The sequence below is a fragment of the Camelina sativa genome, chromosome 3 (genome assembly GCF_030686135.1).
Source record: "Camelina sativa cultivar CO46 ecotype springtype chromosome 3, ASM3068613v1".
NCBI classification, from domain to species: Eukaryota; Viridiplantae; Streptophyta; class Magnoliopsida; order Brassicales; family Brassicaceae; genus Camelina; species Camelina sativa.
The window spans coordinates 13525137-13547539 of record NC_141882.1 but is presented as its reverse complement, the minus strand read 5'-3'; the positions used below and the strand labels follow the sequence as shown (position 1 = coordinate 13547539).

The window sequence follows — 22403 nt, the reverse complement described above, 5'->3', positions numbered from 1 at the left end:
AGTCTCGCTTAGCTAAATTAGCTTCATGTGCATGAGTGATCATTTTCATTTGCTTTTGTGGAGTGTGGACCATGAAATGGCACAGAAGATCGAATAAATTCCACGAAAATTGCATATCCACGAAAATTCCATGATGGCAAATAGCTAACGTGAACCAACTTTTTCTCTCTTTTATTATGCTTTAATTTTTCTTATGAGTATAAGAGACATTGAAGAATAAATTATGTGGTAAGTTATCATTGATAACACATGAGAGGATCCGATCAGTCGATCACATTGATGGTAAATCTAGACACAAACAGTTTTATTCTAATTAACAAACAAAATCATATACATTAGATGTTCCTCTTCCACAGATTAATACATCAAATACTTACCATGATATAAACCTACATCTAATCATATAATAAAATCAGTGGAATTAGTGTTGCATGGTCTAAAGAAATGAAAATAGTAAAAAGTACATTTGTGGAATTCGATATTTACAATCACATAATTTTAGTTCAAGTATGTCGTCTTTCTGAGGTCCCGTCTAGCTCTTTCCCTGGCCTCAACCTCGACCTTAACTCTATATGTTTTATAGGCTTTGGCTTAGGTAAATATTTGCCATCTTACCATAAGAACCGCCTCTGTTTTCAAGTTTTCATAGGTGCGTTGGCTCTGATGTTGGCCCCTTACTGGTTTAGCTAGTACTACGATTCCTTAGCTTTGGTTTTACTTTCTCTCGATTTACTATAACTCCCGTTCATCTACGTTTCCTTTTGATGATCTATATAGGAAACAGTTCTTCTATTAACATACACACTTCACTTAATTGGTTTATTATACACACTACTAAAACGTTCCTTAGTTTGTCAAACTGAAATGTAAAGGTAATTAGAGACTCTAGCTGCAAAATCATTGATACAAATTGGCATATTGACTACGTTTCCTTTAATCAAAAACTCAAAACTCAAAACAACTTAACATCTCTAACTGCTAGAAACCAAAAGCAACCTTCTCCAAAAGAAAAAAGCTATCGTATCGATTCTTGACTAATCGGAGCTAACCTTCTTATCGACACTCGACTTACTGAGGATCAGAACTCCAATGGTAATCGATAAAGCTCCTGCAAACCACTGCCAATAAATTGGAACATATTAATTAGCCTATTAACCAACAAAACATAGCATAAACACACACATTTTTGCCAAGATCAAAATACTTACGCGGAAGGATAAAGATTCTTGAAAAAGAAAGAGACCAGCTAAACCGGAAGATAGGAAATTAGCAGCAAAGTTTGTAACAGTAGCTTGTAAAGACGAGAGAGCTCTTAAACTGTTTACATAACATGCCCACATAACCACATTGCACATTACAACTAACCCATACTTGATCACCTGTCAAAGATCAAAACTTTTTTTCCTATTAAGTAATTTGATCAAAACTCAACCACCAAAAAAAAAAAAAAAAAAAACAGAGAAACAGAACAATCTTACGAGAGATGAGAAGAACTTGGCAGAGATGGCGGCAAGAGCTGCATTGAGACCATCTGCGATTGCCCAGATGTATCCTCTTCTTTGCTTCAATTGTACATCAGCCACCGATTCAAACCTATTTGTATAAATTTCAAGATCCATATAAATATCACTTAATTAGTTTCAAATCGAACTGGTTTAAAAGAAAATTGAAGTTCTGGGTTCTTCACCACTTGACATATACCTGCGACTGCTGCAATTTCGGATTTTGTTTCCGGTAGTTTTAAAGTCTTACCAATTTGAGAGCATCAAATCTGAAATTGGAGAAGAAGAAGAAGAAGAAGAAGAAGAAGAAAGACAAATTGAAAGCTGAAGAGAATAGTGTAAGAAAAAAAAACCAATAAGATCTGATATGGGCCATAGGCCCATCATATAAATTCGAGCTAAGGTGATTTGATCACCAAAAATTACGAAAAAAATAGGAGTGGGAAGCTGACTTTGCTAATCATTAATATTTTTAATCACCAAAAAGTTACTGATTACCTTTGTCTTTTTTTTTTTAAGAATATAATTTGATCCAGTTTCAGACTTTCAGTATTATACGTTCATGTATGCTAACTTGTAAAACAACTAGTTCAAATTATATATTCTTTCTAATTAATTAACTCAAATGTAGTTTCTTTTTTAACCGTATATGTAAGACGATGGACTATGGCAGTGTTAAATAGAATTTAACCTCCTGGTGGCTTGATTCATGCATTGTTAAATAGAATTTGGGGTAGAAAGTGTAAGAGCTTTATGCGTTAGATGGTTCAAGATTTCTCTTCCATATCCCGGATGCTTCAACCAGAGCTTGGGTTCTACAAAGAGGACTATGGCATGTTGATGATTGTCTTATGTTTGTTGCTCCTTGGTCTGCTGCAGACACTTTTGATCTTCCGGAGATAATCAACTATTCCTGTCTGGATAACACTCAAAAATATACCACACAGGTTATACTCAATTCCAGGAATTAGTCATATTGCATCAGGTTTAGGTGCTTCTATGGCTACGTATAAACCAAGACTTGACCCTTCCTTAATGGGTGAGGCCAAGATATTGGTGGAAGTGGAGCTGAGTAAAGCTTTCCCTACTAGGATTGCTGCAGCTGACAAAAGGGGTAACATTTCTATGGTGAATGTTAAATATGCTTGGATCCCAGCTGTTTGTGGAGATTGTGGACAGTTAGGGCATAAGGTCTCCCGTTGTTTGCACCCCCATCTGCAGAATCAAAAAGTTACCCATCTGGTTACAAAAGATGTCACCGCTCCTACTATTGTAGGTATTTCTAGTCTCACTATTTTGGTATCACCAATCACTCTTCCATCCGAGCCTCTAGTTACTCCCATTACCACAGCCACAGAACTCCAACTCGATACCGCAGTTGAGGCTAGCCATTCCAAGTCGTAGAGGAAAGCACCGAGGTGGCAGATTGTCACACAATTGTTGAAGCTGGAATCGTACTGGAGGCTGTTTACTCAGTTGAAACAGTTACTGAAATTGCAGGCTCACATGAACATGCTCTTAGTGAACGTGAGGTAAGACATGTCATGACTAACAACAGGTTTAACCATTTGGGGTCTTCGTTTTCAGATGGAGAGTCACTTGAGTCAGATGGAGATTCAGTTGAGTCCGATGATTCCGACACTAAGTCGAGATTGTTGGATCAAATGACTCCGGCTGGACAACGAATTTTGCGTGAAAGACCGGTTCAACCTTCCATCAAAGCTAAGGAGATACAAGAATCTTCTACTGCTCGAGGTAGGGGTAACCGGGGACGTGGGAATCGTGGACGCGGAAATTGTGGACGTGGGAACCATGGGCGTGGCTAGTTGTCCTATCATGAAGAGATAAGAAGCTAATTAAAGTGGAAGATTTGGTTACCCTTTGTAATATGGGCATTTGTCTGTATTAGTTTCTTGTTTTAAAAATTGTACCAGTCATGGCTTGTGTATCACTAAATTGGTATGAAAAAAAATGAAAAAAAAGAAAAAAAGATGAAAGTGGAAGGAAACACAAAACAAAAAGAGTTTGATGCCAATAATATAATAAATAATGTTATTAGACAATCGCCGAAATTACTATCTTATTCGAGCCGAATTCATGCAATATATAGTCTTGTTTTTTCCGGTGAACATGTGTAATTTTTCTTACTTTTGGGTCTGTTAAATCGTATAATCACTCTATCGACAGCAAAATATAGTCGGCATGCAATGAACTTTGAAGCATGACACGTAGTATAACCAAAAAAAAAAAAAATTGCAGAACACCAAACAGAAGCACAACACGTAGTAGTAGACTAGTAGTACCCATAATATACATCGATCTCTACTGAAGTCTGAAAATATTTTGAAGTTCTTTTTATTTATTTTTTAAGTTTCTCGCGTATAACGTGGGAGATATTTTACTTTGAAGTGAGGAACTAATTAATTTGGCAAATCTTACAACCTAACGACTATAAATTAAAATATATGTGTGTAAGCATAACACGTATACAAAAAGAAAATTAAAATATCTCTCTTCACTAATATTGTAGTATGTATATGTGTTATCTTCACTAATTTGAACACCTATCTAAAAGACTATATATATATATATATAATAGTAGGCATACATATCTAAACATAACACGCACTACAACAGAAAATCAAATAAATTTCTTTAGTGAAGATCAACGAGCTAATTTTATGGCGATATCTCAAGCCAAGCCTTTGCTGCTTCTTCTTCTCGTGTCACTCTTTCTCTTACCTGCTTTGGGTAACAAAACCAGGTTCTTCGGAAACTGCGACAGTAAGTATCTATTTTAATGTTTGTAAACTACTTTGATTTCAAAAAAAAAAAGTTAAAAGAAAACTTAATCATATATAGTAAGGTGTTCGCATCATTTTATTTTTGATTTTTCGGGTTTGAACTTTCGTTAATTGACGATAACAACTAATTTTATATATTATTATTCATGAAGCAAGTCAAATCAGTAATTTGTTAGATCATATATATATATATATATATATATATATAGTTTCTAGCTTAATTTGTTAGATCATTATATAGCTTCATGTTACAAATATAGTTTCTCAAGATATGTATTGTTTCTAGCTCAGCATCAGTATCCCGCTATACCCACTGCTGTGGACATTTCTCCATATCCGGTTTATCGTACCCATAATGCTAACTTTACAATAACCGGCTATACAAGTAAGTAATTCCCATATTTTTTCATGATACTCGCAATTTAATTTGAAGTTGATATTGATCTTGATAACCAAGTATTTGGCCCTAAACATTATGATGCTATAATCTCTGATCTTGATCACATATCTTGGTGTAAACAGAGATTGCAATCCCTAGTGGAGTTAGTGTAGATCTCTACTTAAGGGGTCGATACTTCAGACCTACTTACTCCCTTTGTGATATAACGGCATGCCCTGTTTCACCTGGCCCTTTTGTCCTTACTTTCACTAACGTATTCACTTCAAAATATCAAAAGATGAAAGTAAGTTTGAGACAAATTCCATAAATATTTCTGCATTTGGTTGGCTTTTCTGTCTAATGAGACCTTTTTTTTATTGTTTTTTGTTTATTTTTGGATTAAAACCTTAGGCGGATGTTATGGTTAATCTAAGGATCATGGAGAAGAACATGAAAGATCCAATAATGTGCATGGGGTTCTATTGTCCATTCACTGGTTATGTGCCGCATCTCAGTCAAGTTACCGAGTGAAACTATATACATTGTTTCAAAGTCTTTTATTACTCGATCTCTCCCCCTCTCTCGTTAATTACTCTTTGTATGGTAACCCTATAGTTTGTAATCCTTTATGGTTTCTGTGTTGTCCAACAAATAATCAAAAGAAGAGCTAATAGACACCCTTAGCTGTTTTTGATTTGCTTTTATCTCTCTGAACCACATTGGATGTATATTTAATAGCTAAGATTCAAAATGTTGGAAATTGTAGGAAGGGCTGCATTGAGCCATATTTGTACTTAAATAGGCTTATGATCCATTACATAAATTCAGAGCCTATGATATATAACCTTACAGAAAAATAATATCATGAAATGTTTTTTTAAAACTTGGTTGTTAATATTTGGTATAAATGTAATGACTTTGATTAAGAATTGTTAACTACAGTAAATTGTTAACTACAGTACTAAAGCAGACTTTGAATAACAAGAATCAACTCGCACCATGATGTGCCACAATAAACAAAAAGGATGTATATCATGAAGCCATGCATGTAAACTTCCATCACCATAATCTATGCTTACAAGATTTATTTATCAACTTAAGTTAGAGAAAAGAAGATATTAATTTATCAACTGATCTATGCTTATATGATATATGTATGTAAAAATTATTAACTGAAATTGCTATTAGATAAATATTATAGCAATCAACTCTTATCAAATTTTTGGAAAATAATTCGATCATCCAAATTCAAGATACTGTCATGTAGCTGCAAAAAAAAAAGATACTTTCATGTACACTAGTTCAAATATACTTAAAGGTTGTATTCTTTGTAAATAGTTAACTCAACTTTAGTTTTTCTTAATCGTATACAATTAAAAAGATGAAAGGGATACGAAGACACAAAAGTTGGACTTTGATGCTAGTAGTAGTCTAATAAAAATATTAGACAAGATATGTGGGGGTGAGGGATTAGTGAAGAGTTTAGTTGGTGAAAAGTGAAAACCTTCGTATGTCTTCCACATAATCATTTCATCATTAGAAGCATATATTTGTGGGTCTAATTATTTGTATCATTATCCTAAATTGTGATAAAAATTACGAATATCCACTTTTAATAACATTTTTTAAGTTGAAATTTGATGTAAGTTAGAAAGAAAGGCGGCATACTTTGCTTTAGAGGTCGAAGTTAATTGGCTACGGACCTAACTCCTACGGTACTTTATACTTAGTACTAGTATATCTTTGTTTTAGTTAAGTTATTTTGCCTAAAGGGCTTATACAACTTATAGCTTCGGACACAATTATAAAACTATTCACGAAAAACGTTTGTTGTATATTTCGTATTCTAATGTGATTATGGATGACTGAAGTCGTCTTTTGCGTGCCTTCTTTTGTTCTGCGGTACGAACTCTCTTTTTAGATTAGTTTTAACAAGAGACGAAAACTTAATTGGACGAGAATTGAGATGTAGCAATAGCATCTAAACATTTATAAACTTTTAAGTTTAGAGATTATTTAAGACATATTGTGGACAGGACGACAGGTTGTATATATTGTGTTGTGGATACCCCCTATAGTATATTGTGTAGTGTAAACACTAAACACTAATAAAAAAATATCAACAAATGAAAATTAATTGGACTAGATTTGAGGTGTAGCAATAAAGTCCACACATATGACATACCTAAGTTTTTAGTTTTGATTAGGTTAAGAGATTATCAAGATACAATTGTGGCCGAGTGGTCGCAGTAGTTAGTGATCATCACTTGATATACTTTTGAGTAGACTGAGTTAGTAGTTAACTATCACTTCATCGACTAAAAAAAAAAAAATAGTAAGAACATTTGTTCGAAATATTACCAAACATAATATAATTCAAATTCATGTCCTCTTTTTTAGCATCTCAACAAAATTTATTTACGAAAAATGTTTGGCTTATCTGTCTAAACAAAATCCGATAGTCATATCGACAGTAAAGTCAATGATAAATACGTGAACAAGATTCAGTAAAGCTTGTTTTGTTAGCGACCAAGACTTTCTAATTTGATGTAGATTTTGATTGGTGACAAAAACAAACCTTTACTATTTTATACAGTTTTGATTTTTTACCAATCACAAAAGCTTTATCAATAACTTTATTAAAAGTTTTACAGCTTTTTTTTTTACAGCTTTCATCCACACTTATTTCTTACACCTTTGCATTATTCCGTAAAAGCTTACAACTTTAGATTACAACTTTTCTATACAGTTTTGACTACGTTACCAACCAGACCCGTAACTTATTGACCTACGTACAACCCCGTAAAATTAACAAAAATTATAAAACAAATTTTCCCACTTTGCAGTTTTTAGTTAAGTTTATTTTCTCTCATAGTCATTTCAGCACATGCCTTTCTATACCCCGTAAAACAAATTTTCCCATTTTTTGTAGACTATATAATAGATATATTTATGTTTTTTTGGTTATAAACTTGTGACATAGGTGTATCATAATATAGGGGTTAGTCTGATTTTTGGTAAGTAAGGATAGTATGGATTTAGTTAATTATAGTAACATATAAATCAATTATAGGTAACATTTAAAAGATAAGGAAATCTCTCAACCTAATTAAAACAAAAATATGTGATTCTTCTTTAACATTTATTTTATTTTATATTTAAATTATTTTATTTTTTATCTAATATATTTAGTTAATAAAATATATGATTTTTCTGCATATGATGTAATTTATTTTTTTTAAACAGACAAGCTCAACTGATGAATAAAAAAAAATATACAAAATGCTCTACATCACCTAAGAAAACTAGGCAAAGATTCAAAGTCATATTAATAAAAAAGAGACCAAAAATGATTTTGAATACGAATGAGCAGAAACCATGATTTAGGCATTGAAGCTAAAAAATTTATGCATTTTATTATGGTTATTTATTTTAAAGAACTTCAACTTTTAATAACTTTAAAATTTCAAATGTATAATTTTCAAAAAAAAATTAAAGATTATTAATATTTCAATTATTAAAACATTCATCTTCTTATAAAATGTTTAAGATATGAATAATATTTTAACTTTATAAGAAGTTCAAATATTATAAGTATTTCAATTTCTAAACTAATAAAATTTATTCAAACATTTGAAATTTTAATAATATATACAAATTAAAAATATCACAGGACTGATTATATGGCAGGACATGTTTGAGTTGATATTAATAGAAAATTAAAATGTCATTAATTCGTTGCTACATGGGTAAAATATCATCTCATTATTTTGTGAACTTTTTAAAAAATAAAGATTATTAGTATTTCAATTATTAAAACATTTAATTTTTTATAACCGTTTAAGATATTAATAGTATTTAAATTTTATAAGAAGTTCAAATATTATAAGTAGTTCAATTTCTTAAAAAAAAGAAACTTTATTAAAACATTTTAAATTTTAAAAATATGTTTAGATTTTTATGAAGTTTTTTCTGCGGTGTACAACGAATTAAAATATCACACGACAAGTTATATGGCTAGACATGTTTGAGTAGATATTAATAAAAGCTTAAAATGTCATTAATTTGGTGTTACAGGGATAAAATATCATCTCATTATTTTGTTAACAATATAAATATTAGATTAATAGACGTATCTAATTAAATCGATTAATTAATATTGTAACAAAATAATTAATATGCGGTATAGTGTAGGTTAAGTCATATAATTAACAATCAAAATACAATATATAATTTTAAAAAATTAACAAATCAAATAAAATTAACAAACCAAAATTAATATTTTTATCAAATAACTTAAACTGCAGTGTACTGCGGCTCAAAATCTAGATCTACTAGAATAAATCTTACAAAATAGATGTTATTTTCATAAGTTATATTCAACATAACATAATGTTTGAACAAAAAACAAAAAAACAATCATATTGTGAAAAAATATAAAACACTTTAAATAAAAATTACAAAATAAATAAAATAAATGGTCCAATTCTAGTATATATATATATTGCTTATTTAAATGAAACAACGATTCTACGGTTTTATAATGTTTACTATTCTAAATCTTGGAATTAATTAATGTAAAAGGTAATTCGTGAAGTACCTAGCGGTGCGAAATATTATGATGCTCTCTCTCTACATGTTAGTAGTGTATATATATGAGACTACCAATCTTAACCCCAAATCTTGGAAACGTAATCTTTAATATTTTGATATTTTCTTTAAAAGCACAACAGACCATAGCCTCTATCTCTGTATCCAATTTAGGTTCTTAGGCACAGCCTTAGGTACCAACTCTGTCAGAGTATTGATGTCCATATTGGTATAATAATTGACGTGTGAACCTCCTCTTACAGCTCAAATCAATGATCTAATTCTACTATAATTTTTGGAGTTTATCCCTTTCTAATTCCTAAACTTAAATCGAAGCAAAGGACACTTTGTGTATATATATATCAAGTATCAACATATACTTTTTAATTCAAGAAGTTAACCAATCCTTAACTTTTTTTTGTTTTGTTGCTTAATGGCGTAATTCATTAGTCATTACCTACGCACTTTCGCTAATCATGCCTCTATTTTTTTATTCACCCCAAAAGTCCATTCACTGTATTCTAAGCTCTTTTGAAAATATTCCGTCGATCAAAAGAGATAATCTATATTACAAAACTTTATGAATCTATCATCTAGTTTATTTAAAAAAACTTTAAAGTCGCCAAATATTAGATCGACGAGCTTCTATGCTTTCTCGTACGTATATAGATTATACATATAAAAAAAATCTTACTTATTCTTGGCAAATGATACAAGTATGTAATCTATCAATAGGGTTTCGTTCATATGAATTATAATAAAAGACCGAATTAGTCATTCTTTAAATGGTTATATCATTTTTATTTATGTGGACTTGTGATAATTAATGATATGTTTGCATTTGTAGAGTCGTATTCAAAACACGTCACGGAAACATACATTACCCTACACTGGATCACAAAAATTCGATATAATTTCTGGTTGAATTTAATTAAGAGCAACAAAAGTTTGGATTTTGTGGGCTCTAAGAAATTTACTAGAGTTTAGAATGTAAGTGAAGAGCCAGAAGCCATAAGAAAAAACAATATTTTTCATGTTAAAGTGCTCAAAGAAAAATACAAAAACTAAAGGAGCATTAAGGAGACAATGTTCGTAAACAACACCCAGTTAATGCCAAGCTGCATCATCACCATTAAGCATGTCTCTTCTTTATTTTACCCATTCATTTTTTTAACACTCTCTAATTAAGCATCATGATTATCATTAATATTTGTCTAATTGGAATCTTATAGATCGTGAGCACTTTCATTTTTTTTTTCCGGTATGTTTGTGTATCCCATAAACCACAGCTTTTATTCCTTTTTTGTTGTTTTGTATGTTTTATATTTATTTAATTTTAAATTGCTAATGTATGTTATTGGCTACGTTATTGGGTGTAACATGTATTTATTTGTTATTTGTATTGTTTATCATTCATTATTTTCAATTTTAATCATACTCTCACATATATAGTTATAGATTTAAATATTAGTTCCCATAGAAATTCTCCATGTAAATTGAAAGAAAAATTCTATTCAGTATAACATTTTTTTAAGAGTAAATTCGTAGGAAGATAGCTTTATTAATAATAAAAATTGGTATTCTTTTGGAGTTATCGTATTATATATACTTGTCTATGTTTTTAATATAACAAGTATAAATGCTTTTATATATTTGTACTCTACAAAATATAGCTGATTTAACTACTAAAACATTCGAGAATTGTTATTTTCTCTGGAAATAAATTGGTCATAAAAACAGAGGCCATTACTGGTTCGTTCCTTTAGTAGTCGATGTGACTGTGTCTGTGATAGAGCAAACGACGGCGACGATCTGATTTCTTTTAACAATAACAACACTTTTTAACAAAAACGACGATTCTTTTCAATGATTTGAAGACCGAACAAGACCTACGTTTCCATGAGAGCAGATATGAGCAGCCCAACTTGACGGATTTGTAGATATCTTCATATGATAAACAGACCAAGGATGGGAATAAATCTTTAACTACCTTTGGTACGAGTATTTAGTATTATTTACTACCGATAGTCCTAGCTCCAGCAAATTTTTTCCTGGTAATATCTTGAGTTTTTGATTTTCATACTTTATTTTGTTATGTGATGAAATGGATCATATACAATATTTGATAGAAACAAATTGATTTAATCTCTATAAATTTTGGTTTAGATAATTTTTACATTCATTTATTTTAATGTACACTATATTTAATCCTCATAAGACTATATAAGTAAAACTATAAGAGTAATAAGAAGAAAAAAAAAATTTTGAACAAACATTTTCCTAAGATTTCTTCCTTTTTTATTTTTCTTTTTGTACTTTTATCTTTTCTCTCATTTGTGTATTGGTGAGTGTCAATTTTTTTATAAAAAAAAAAATTAGCTGGAATAAACTACTCTATCTAATACAACCAATCAAACCGGTAGATGAAATATACAAATACTTTATCAACCGACAACTGGAAAAAACAAATCCACACTTCAAAAGTGTACACATAATTAGTTTTGTCCTTGACATGATAATTCATAACAAAATAACCAGAAAAGGAAATACAAAACAGCTTAAAAAAAAAAAACAAACAAACAAAATCAGATGCATTACTCGAAAACAAAGGAGAAAATTAAGGTGAGAAAAAGATAGAACATGAAAAAGATACTACTACTCGCTTTTTTTTTGTTGGCATCCTAATAATAATAATCATAACGGCCGTCTCAATCACACAGATATCTTCAAACCCTATCATCCGCCGCCGCCACGTCATCTTTAACATTACCCATTTCCACCTCCATCTCTCCGCCGTCTTCCGACGTCTTTACGCCGGAATATTCTCCTTTCTCCTTCTCCATCAACTCCGCCTTCTTCGACTTTGTATACATCCCGTAGATGTAACTCGAGAACCCCCAAATACATAGCACCGTCGAGACAATCTTGACTCCACCAAACTCGTCACTGTAAACCACAACACCTCCGATCACATTCATCGCGAGCAACGCCGTCATGCAGATACCTCCGGTGATCCCTGACGTCAGGTAAACCATCCCTGACGTGGCAGCGAAACAGAGCTGCCACGTCACCACGTTGACAAAAATCGCAACCGTCCAGTAGACCGTGGGTCCTTTGGTGAAAACATGGTTAGCTTCGTTAACCATTTCTTTAAACCCGCCGTCGAAAGCCATACCGAAAGTGGCGAAAACCGTCGCGGAGAGCTCCATCATCAGCTGCAACTCCATGACCATCGCGTAGCAATAGACGCTGCGGTAAAGCTTCTCCGTCACGGGGAGGTATAGAGCGAAGAGTAAACCGGCTCCGATCGTGGATGCAAACCCGATGTAATACTTGGATTTAGTTAAACCGGCCGGTTTATCGCTACTCGAACCGAGAGCCAACAAAACAGAGCTTAGCGTCAAGAGAATAACGCAGTTGAGGTTTGAGAAAGTGACCTTCTGTTTCACAATGAGCACGGACAAGATGAGAGTGAAGACGAGCTGTGTCGAGAGGAGAAGCGATGACGTGGACACAGGGAGGTACGAGGTTCCCCATGAGAAGAGGAAGTTGTTGACACCGAGAAAAAACCCGATCAACACGGAGAAGATGAGATGGCGGCGCGTGAAGCGCGTGAAAGGACGGCGAGTGGTGGTTTTGAAGACGTAGCGAGGGAAGTAGATCAAGGTGAGGAGGAGAGGGAAGCCAGCGGATTGAACCCACGTGGAGACCCAACGGCTCGAGCCACCGTGGACGAAGTAGTATTTGGCGAGGAGGCTCGAGGCGATGGAGCCGACGAAGAGACAAGAGTAAGTGGTGAGGAGGAGAATGAGAGATCTCTTACCCGTTGGTTTAACCAGGTTTTGTTCTTGTTCTTGATCCGCGTTTACTCGACCATCACTCATTTTTGTCTCTTTGTGTTTTAATAATCTTTTCTTGATTACCTCTATTTTTTTTTTGTTTTTATTTAGTTTATTTGAAACTGTGTTTTTGCATGGAAGAGAGAAATGAGGAGGAAGAAGAAGTGTTGAAAAAGCGTTGATGGTTCAGTCTCCCACAACACATACACACACTCACTCGGGTATATATATTGTGGTTTTTATCGAAATCAATATATTATTATATATTCAGAGTCAAAAAAATTCATTTTTTCAATTAATGGCATGCATTGCATTGAGTCCGTTACTAAGAATACGGTTAGGTCTAAAGAGGATTACTTAGAGATTATCGTAGGTTTTAGTTAGGATTTGTTAGCATGTCATTCATATGATATATTGGCTTTTAGAGAGAGGAATATTCTACATAATAGAAAATTAAAAAGGAAATATATCAAAAATTTATAAATTTATTATCTAAAATCTATGACTATATCTTCTATTAATTAATGTTATACTCAATCGCTATATTATTTAAAAAGAAGAAAATCAAGGTAAAGTTTGGTAACTTTGTTCAACATCTTTCTTTCACACTTATGTTAGGATAAATCTATTAAATATTTCGATATGAACTCTAAAATATTTTTACCAATCTTAATACATTTTATAGCTTATATGGCCAATTACTTTGACTAAAAATAAACAAAAAGTTTCAATGTGTATATGTAATTCGTTTACTGGCTAACAAAATTTATATTTAAATTTCGGCTCGTAAAGTTTAGGCCTAATGTCCACGAGATTATCTAAATTTTTATTTAGTTAGCTTTTTTAGCATCGCTGTATACATCAAGAATACTAAAATTTACATCAAGATATTTTTCTTGAATTGGCTAAATATGATATTTACAATGTAACCGTTTCATATTCTGGTTACAATTTAAATTAAGATATTTACAATGTAACCGTGACTCCGTCGTTGATACCGTGTGTATTGAGCTAGTGAGTTTAACCTATTATTTTTCTCTTGTTTTGTGTTATTTACAATTTCTTTGTATACTCTAATTTTTTCGAGTCATAATCTTACCAAAAATATTAAAGCTACTCAGACTTAATTGTATCCATTTATAAAAATATCAACATATTTCCTCGTACCCCGTGTATCAAATGATCTTTTGGAAAACTAGTTGCCACTGTATAGCGTGCAAATTGTTTAAAATAAAATAAAAGAGAAAACTCCTTTAGTTAAGAAAAAATGAAAACAAGATCCAAATCTAGCAAAGGACTATTCTAAAGGTTAAGAGAATAAAAATAAACTAATTTTACCATATATCTTGCATTTGATACAGTCTATTATATCGAATCGTTTTGGTAACAACTAACAACAGCTACACCTAAATATCTGCCTCATTTTTAGAACAGATAAACAAAAATAAAGGCATTCGTTCTTTTTTTCTTAATCAAATTTTCAAAAGATTGCATTAACAGCCAGCTATATTATAGGGTGTAAGTAGAGTTCTTAAAAGACATCTTACTGTTACCATCTCTGTTACCTATTAACTATTTTGTAATATATATTTATTTTAATTTGTTGGGGGTAACAAAAAATTACTTTAACCATTGGATAACTACAAATCAGTCTGACTCTTAGGTAATTAAAAACGTGTCTAAGCTCTTGGATAAATACAATTTTGTTTCCAAATTTTTTGAATACCTACTTCAAAATAATATGTAAAAACACAAAATTAAATTACAAACAACAATTTTCACATGATGTTAACAAATTATACTAATTTCAACTAGAATGTACCAAAACATTGTAAATAACCATGATGTTAACAAAAGGAGCAAATGTTGAAAACTTCTCTTGTGAAAAAACCTTGATTGCTAAAAATAAGTTTGTTATTTCTTCATTCCAAATGGTTGCGAACACTGCTATTGGTATTGCACTTATGAAGCTTTAAAATGCAACTCGCATAGCCTAACGTACTGTTTTTAGTGATGACTTTGACTCTTCTATATTCCAATACTATATATATAATCTTATTTTTGTATATTATCTAATTATTTAAAGAGGTCACCATCATCTGTTAATATAACTTCTCTGCCCTGTTGGTTTTCATCACTAATTCTAGAATATGAGTTCTCAAAACGTTCGAAGTTCATTCTAATTGGTCATTGATCGTGGGAAGCCAGCGGGCTGAATTCACGTGAAGACCCAACAGCTCGAGCCACCGTGGAGGCGATGGAGCCGATGAAGAGACAGAGTACGTAACTGGTGACGAGGAGAGTGAGAGATCGCTAGTTACCATCACTCAGTTTTATCTCTATTTGTTTTGATAATCTTTTCTTAATTATGTCAATTTTGTTTGTTTTCTTGATTTATTTGTAACAGTGTTTTTGCATGTAAGAGAGAAATGACGAGGAGAAGGGAGAAGTGTTGAAAAAGCGATCATGGTTCAGTCTCCAACAACCACAACACATACACACACCACTCAATATACATATATTGTGGTTTTTATCGAAATCAAGAAACTACTAAATTATTATATTCAGAGTCAAAATGAATTCATTTTTCAGTTAATGTTGATGCATTAATACTAAAAATGCAGTTAGGTCTAAAAATGACTTTTAATAAGAGATTATCGTAGTTTTTAGTTACGATTTTTAGCATGTCATGCATAAAATATGCTTCTAGAGAGGGAATCTTCTATACATGTGCTTTTTGGCATAGATACTAATGTATTCATTTTATATTTATCGTCGAATAAATTATTCTAGATAACGTGATGATCGTTACTAACAAATATACTTAAAATACGGCTTATGGAGGTTTAGCCTAATGTCCACGAGATTATCAAAGTTTTTAGTTAGCTTTTTAGCACATCAACCGTACTCCGTACGTATACGTATTGTGGTATGCTTTTGAAATTGTTATATCTCACGAATACTAAAATTTACATCACGATATTTTTTCTTGAATTATCTAAATATAATAAATGCAAAATTTACGTCACGATTCTTAAAAAAATGAGAGGGAAACAAAATTATTTTCCTTTTGTTATTTTTCTTCTTAAAAATCCATCGTATAGTATATACTATATACTCATACGAAAAAAAATCATAAGAGCTGGCCACATTTAATTGTATCCATTTATAACAATCTTATCAACACATTTCCTCGTAGACCCCTAGTTTCAGAAATAGAGTGCAGAGAATTTGTGGCATAGATGATCTAGGAAAACTATAATGCCGCTATATATCGTGCATATTTTAAATGAAAAAATAATGAGAAAACTATGAAAACAAGATTCCAAACTGAACCAAAGAATATTCTAAAGTTTAAGAGAATAAAAATAAACTAATTTTACCATATATCTTAATACAGTTTGTTTAAACTTTTAAATCAACACATATGACACGAATCGTTGGTAACAACAACTATATATCCGCATGATTCCTAGAACAAACAAATTAAAATAAAGGCATTTATATTTTTTTATCAAATTTCAAAAGAAATTTTTAAAAAATTATTAAAAGCTATTGTTATGATCTCTGTCACCTATTAATTATCTTTTCAATATACATTAATTTTTTTTTTTTGTGATTTTAAACAAAATTTATTTTAACTATTGATTAACTACAAAACAGTTTGACTTTTTCGTTAGTTACAAACTAATCTGACTCTTGAATTTCTTTAATTTTTTTATTACTTAAAAAGTTGAAATTAGTTTTAAAAGTTTATCATATATAAGTACAAATACTAAAAGAATCAAAATGATTTTAGAAGAACATACATTAGAACACCTACTAAAAATGATCTAAAACACATAAAATTTTAACTACAAAACAACAATTTAACCCAAAATGATGTTTTTTTATCATTAGCATATTATTGAAAGATGAAATGCTCATTTGATTGGATTCTAAAAACTATTGTATCTTATTCAATATAATCTCGGCTTATAAAACCTTTTACGATATCATGATCCGAAATTTAAGCCACAAAAACAGTATAACAAATTGACTCTAACTTGATAATAATACTCGGTCTATTATTGATTACTAACTTAATACTCGATCAGACTTAAAACAACTTCAACGGCTCCTTTATTCAAATGTTGATTTGCTCCAACAAACTCTCCCTAAATTAAACTTTATGCTCAAAGCTTAGCTTATCTGTGACAGAGCAAATTCCCAGCTTGCTCCTTAGACTTTAAAACACATCACGTTTCAACGACATTTACCGACTCAAAAGACTTACAATGAATTACAGATTATGTCTCGTGGTGGTGAGATACAAGAGACTTCCAATTATATGTTTGTAGAGAGTATCATCTACTTTCTCTTCTTCTTCATCAAGATCAAGTTTACTTCCAGGCACCATTGGATTGTACACTACATTGCAATTCTCCATGTTGAAATGATTCAGCGCTTCAAGAGCATACTTTGCCTGAGAAATATGAATTCCGCTTAATGTCTGCAGTACTTCAATTCCCAAAAGTCATGTCAAACTCTCTCTTCATCGACTATTGAATTCTCTTATCATTGAGACATTATCACCAGTGTAGATTAGATCATCTACGTAAACAATAACAAAAGAGAAAGCTATTGTGTTTGCTGTTCGAACAAAGTTTCTTCATTTTGAGATTTCTTGAAACCTTCCTTGACAAAGTATTCCTCAATTCGACTAAACCTGGTCCTTGGAGTTTGTTTTAGTCCATACAATACATTGTGAAGCTTTTACACTTTGTCTTCATCTTCCTCAACTACATTTCCCTTTGGTTATTATATGAAGACATCTTCCACAAAAACTCCATGGAGAAAAGCTGATGGATGTCCCATTCTTTGTGTGCTGTTGTAAATAAAATCATTTTGATAGTATCCATTCTAGCAACAGGAGCATAAAATTTAGTGTAATCGATTCCATATTCTTGAGAATATTCTTTGCTACCAAATGAGCTTTGAATTTGGTTACCCTCCCCCCTCCATGTTTGTTGAGCTTTGTTTTGTAAATCCACTTTACTCCAATACACTTTTCTCCTTATGGTAAGTCCGTAAGTTACCAAGTCTGATTTTTCTTGATTGAATTTATCTCCTCATCCATAGCTTTTCTCTAGTTAAAATACTTTTCTGCTACTTCGAAAGTTGATGGATCCAACGACCTAATCTCCACCATATTAATCTCATCTTCTTCATAATCAATCTTATCCCCACTGACATAGTCATTGAGGTAACGAGGACGCCTCGTAGTTCATCTCTCCAGACTTCAATTTGATGCTCAATTCTACCGGTTTGAGCTTCTTCTTCACTTTTTGTGGCATGCTCCTCTGCTTCACCATCAAGATCTTCTTGATCACTTGCTTCCCATGACATGTTATCATCATTCCACGTAAGCTCAATTTCCTCATAACCTCGATCTTCCCAATTCCAGTCTCTTGTTTTTTCAAATACTACGTCTCTGCTTACTACAATTTTCTTATTTTTTAGATTGTATAAGCGATATCCCATTGATTCGTCAGAGAAACCAAGTAATATTCTTGTCATCGAGCTTACCTCGTTTCTCAGATGGATCTTATGCACCTCAAGACTCTTAGAATACACCAGGATGTCGTCAATCAAGATGATGATAAACTCATCCAGAAACTCCTGGAACACACTGTTCATAAATCTCATAAACGCAGATGGCGCATTAGTCAAACCAAAGGGCATCACCAAAAACTCATAGTGCCCATACCTCGTCCAACTTGTTTATCGGAATCTGATGGTACCCAGACGCCAAGTCAATCATGGATAACCAAGTAGCACCCTTCAAATGATCCAACAACTCATCATTTTGTGGAAGAGGGTACTTGTTCTTCACATTGACTAGGATCAAATCCCGATAATCTATGCACAAGCAGAAACTTCCGTCCTTCTTCTTAACAACCAACACCAGCGCTTTCCGCGGTGAAGTGCTAGGATGAATGAATTCCTTGTCCAACAAATCCTCCAACTGATTTTTCAGCTCCGTCATCTCTGTTGGAGCCATCCTATAGGGTGCCTTAGACAATGGCGCGTACCTTGTCCGAACTTTAGCGTGAAGGGATCAGATCGAGATGGTGGTAACGCAAAGACTGAAAAACCTCCTCAAACTCTCAAACCACAGGGATCTCACCCACATCAACTTGCCCTACGGACTCCGACATAAAGATAGTAGCCAAGTACGCCTCCTAAACCTTACTGATCATCTTCTCTGCTTGTATAGCTGTGATAACCAGACTCCCTGAAGTCGGTCTCACTCCCTAATAAAGTAATCTCTTTGCTCCAGGCCGGTTAAACACAACTCTACGCCTATAACAACCCAAATGGACTCTATAATGATGCAACCAATCCATGCCAAGTATAACATCATAAAATCCACTAGGCTGATAACCAGATCTGTCGGCATTGACTCCCTAACCAACTGAATATCCACACGTCTCTCCCGTTCATGGACCTGGATCATCCTGCCTCCAGCAAGCTTAACAGACTTGAACTGTTCTCTAGTATCTCCATGAATGTTGCCAATCTCGGCACATTCCGGGGTAATGAAGCAATGAGTTGGTCCATAATCAAATAACATGTGGGATCAAAACCCGCCCACCAACAGTGTCCCTACACAAATCTAATGTGCTAAGAAATCTAACATTCGTACGAGAGGCAATTATAAAATCTAAACTACTTCAATTTACCAAGTCTGAGTCTCAAAAGTTATACGTATGATCGCTCTGGCACTGGTTCCACATATCTCTACGGTCGTGTACAGACGCGGTGCCGCTGGTAAAGGCAACACCGTCTAGCTAACCTACTGCACTCCTGGCTGAATCGTTGCCACAACCATCAGATGCAGCTTGGGACACGCTTATTTGAGGTTTACAGACTCTATGTAATGGTAGCATACCCGCGTCATCGGTGGTGCTGGATGGTTGCTTTCTGTGCTCCAATCTACCACACCCAAAGCACCCAATAACGTTGGATCCCGCCCTCTACAAGGTATCAAACTTCTGCTTCTTCTTGCCGCCCTTGCTAGGAACATTTGGCGGCTGAGTCTGCTTTGGCTGCACTGGAAGACTCACCACCACCACCTGTGCTCTCAAGTCATTCTCTAACCCAGCTGGAGTCTACACCAGCTCCACTCTCGTAGCATAACTCCTCAGCCTGCACCGAGTCCTCATGTCATCGCGAAGAGCTAGCAAGAATCTTCGCACCTGAGTTGACTCTGATTCCATATCCCGGTCTGCATACAACACAAGCCGACTAAACTCCACGTCTAGCTCCAACACAGTTCATTTCCTTTGGTTAACCTCAAGAACCGCACCTCCATGCGATCAAGTGTCTCTTACGAGAAATACTTGACGTTGAACTCTCCCATAAAGTCCATCCAAGTCATCTCTTGCAGCACTCTACGGGCCATCGCCGACCTCCACCATGAATGCACATCTCTCGATAGGTAGTGCACTACCAAGCCCACTCGATATTGGTCAGGACATCGAAGCGACTCAAAAATGTCCTCCATCCGCTCTCTCCACTCATCCACCACACTCAGATCCGTCCTTGCTGGGAAGTATCCATCACCAACACACTGTAACTGCACCAACATCTGAACATATTATGCATCCACTACCTCGGCCCACAGATGCATACCTGCCTATAAGCCAAGAACATGTTGCACTCCTAGAGCCAGCCCACCAACCACTGGCGGTACTATAAGAACCTACCCACCAATTGTTGGCGGCAATACTAGTGCCTGCACACCACCCGCTGGCGGCACCACAACTAGAAACCACGCTAACACCTGTGCCAGCAAGTCTGTGAGAAGATCATCCCGACCTGGAGCACCACCCACTGCAACCCCCCACACCCGGGGCAACACCAGCACTAACATTGAGCCCACCAGCCCCATCGATACTACCACCAGCCAATCCCGAGGCCCTCCAAGATGATCTTGCAACTCTGCCACCTCCTCAATGGCGATGTTCCATGCTACACTCACACTGTCCTCGGGAACCTATCCCCAACCCCGACCACGACCACTCCCACGGCCATGACTCCGACCATGCCCAACAATTCCAGCACCTCTAACCCTTTGTATCACCAAAAACAGAAAGCTAAGAAAACAACTAATCGAGCTACGCAAAGATAACACAACTTACTGTGGAATCACATTGAATGCTCTAAGAATATGTTATAGGATCCAATGCCACACACAAGCATTCAATCCAAACATCTATATCACAAAGCACACATCAAATTTGTACCTAGAACCGCAAGAGCTCTGATAACAAACTGAAACAACCCGACCCATTTTTTTAATACTCTAATACTAGTGATCACATACTCACTAGCAACCGAACCCCATCAAACAACAGCGGATAACTTGAAATAGTATTATTAATCTAATAACCAACAACGAATAAACGACTAACATAATTCCAATATCTTAAACATGTTATAAAACACATCATATAACCAAAAACATATCATCCGTTCTAGACAACTTAGTTTCACTCTAGCATCCTATCAGAAGCACAAAGCAAATAACCGAGACTCTAGAACATTCTTTTTTTCATCGCCTTGATTCCATGATTACATTTTTACTTTACTTGCACCACAACATAAATGAAATGCATGAATATTATTATATGAACGATTCTCCTATCTACTAAATTATACACATAAACAAAAAGACAAATACAAACAATACACAAAAAAAACAAGCAAAACCAACAACTTTGAACACATATGTCGAGTCTACGCTTTCGGATATTACTTTAACTATTGGTTAACTGGAGCAGTTTGACCTATGGTTCAATATCCAACAACATATACACACGCTTACTCAATGTATATGTACTGTGTTTTTTTTTCTAAATCAATATACTACTATATATATATATATATATATATATTTTGACATCAAATACATTGCATTGCATTGAGTCCATTACTAAAAATATGGTTAGGTTTGGGTTAAAAGAGGATTATTAATTACTAAGAGATTAGTTTTTTGTTAGGATTTCTAGCATGTTAATCACTCCACTCATAAACACACACACTCACACACTAATGTACGTAGAATTAATTGTTCCAGATAATGTGATATACCAAGTCGTTGACTAGCTAACAAATTTTTCCTGGAAATACGGCTTGTGAGGTTTAGGCCTAAAGTCCAGGAGATTATTTTTTAACATTGTTATATATAAAGAATACTCAAATTTACATCACGAAATTTTATTTGAATTGGCTAAATATGATA

At 33.7% G+C, this 22403-nt stretch overlaps 2 protein-coding genes and 2 pseudogenes across 4 annotated transcripts; 2 read left to right on the top strand and 2 right to left on the bottom strand.

Moving 5' to 3' along the window:
- Positions 1 to 289: 289 nt before the first annotated feature.
- Positions 290 to 1886, bottom strand: LOC104778978 (uncharacterized). Its single transcript, XM_019240208.2, has 6 exons — positions 1856 to 1886; positions 1702 to 1747; positions 1479 to 1593; positions 1209 to 1379; positions 1050 to 1118; positions 290 to 769 (listed from the first exon to the last, which is right to left on the bottom strand). The coding sequence occupies exons 1-6, from the start codon at positions 1884 to 1886 to the stop codon at positions 746 to 748; spliced, it is 456 nt and encodes a 151-aa protein (XP_019095753.2). The 3' UTR covers positions 290 to 745.
- Positions 1887 to 2161: 275 nt separating this feature from the next.
- On the top strand, positions 2162 to 3328 carry LOC109130545 (uncharacterized; annotated as a pseudogene).
- Positions 3329 to 3988: 660 nt separating this feature from the next.
- Positions 3989 to 5379, top strand: LOC104777125 (MD-2-related lipid-recognition protein ROSY1-like). 2 transcript variants are annotated; one of them, XR_015592303.1, is made up of 4 exons: positions 3989 to 4286; positions 4598 to 4691; positions 4829 to 4989; positions 5097 to 5379. XR_015592303.1 is itself a non-coding variant. In XM_010501336.2 (4 exons), exons 1-4 carry the CDS (start codon positions 4184 to 4186, stop codon positions 5214 to 5216), a joined length of 483 nt encoding a protein of 160 aa, XP_010499638.1. In that variant the 5' UTR covers positions 4072 to 4183; the 3' UTR covers positions 5217 to 5379. The 2 variants fall into 2 exon arrangements, 1 of the variants encoding a protein (XP_010499638.1); XM_010501336.2 differs by having other exon boundaries at positions 4072 to 4286; positions 4593 to 4691.
- Positions 5380 to 11695: 6316 nt separating this feature from the next.
- LOC104777124 (putative purine permease 4 pseudogene) lies at positions 11696 to 13402 on the bottom strand (annotated as a pseudogene). The gene has a single exon (XR_015592309.1). The product of XR_015592309.1 is annotated as a putative purine permease 4 pseudogene (transcript).
- Positions 13403 to 22403: the final 9001 nt, after the last annotated feature.

Excerpts from the sequence above, each read along its gene's own strand:
- LOC104777125 (XM_010501336.2), top strand. The coding sequence starts at position 4,184 with ATGGCGATATCTCAAGCCAAGCCTTTGCTGCTTCTTCTTCTCGTGTCA. Across the intron at positions 4,692-4,828 it reads TACAATAACCGGCTATACAA|AGATTGCAATCCCTAGTGGA; the intron begins GTAAGTAATTCC and ends TGGTGTAAACAG. Across the intron at positions 4,990-5,096 it reads CAAAATATCAAAAGATGAAA|GCGGATGTTATGGTTAATCT; the intron begins GTAAGTTTGAGA and ends TTAAAACCTTAG.
- LOC104778978 (XM_019240208.2), bottom strand. The coding sequence starts at position 1,886 with ATGGGCCTATGGCCCATATCAGATCTTATTG. Across the intron at positions 1,748-1,855 it reads GCCCATATCAGATCTTATTG|ACTTTAAAACTACCGGAAAC; the intron begins GTTTTTTTTTCT and ends CAAATTGGTAAG. Across the intron at positions 770-1,049 it reads AGTCGAGTGTCGATAAGAAG|ATCATCAAAAGGAAACGTAG; the intron begins GTTAGCTCCGAT and ends TTTCCTATATAG.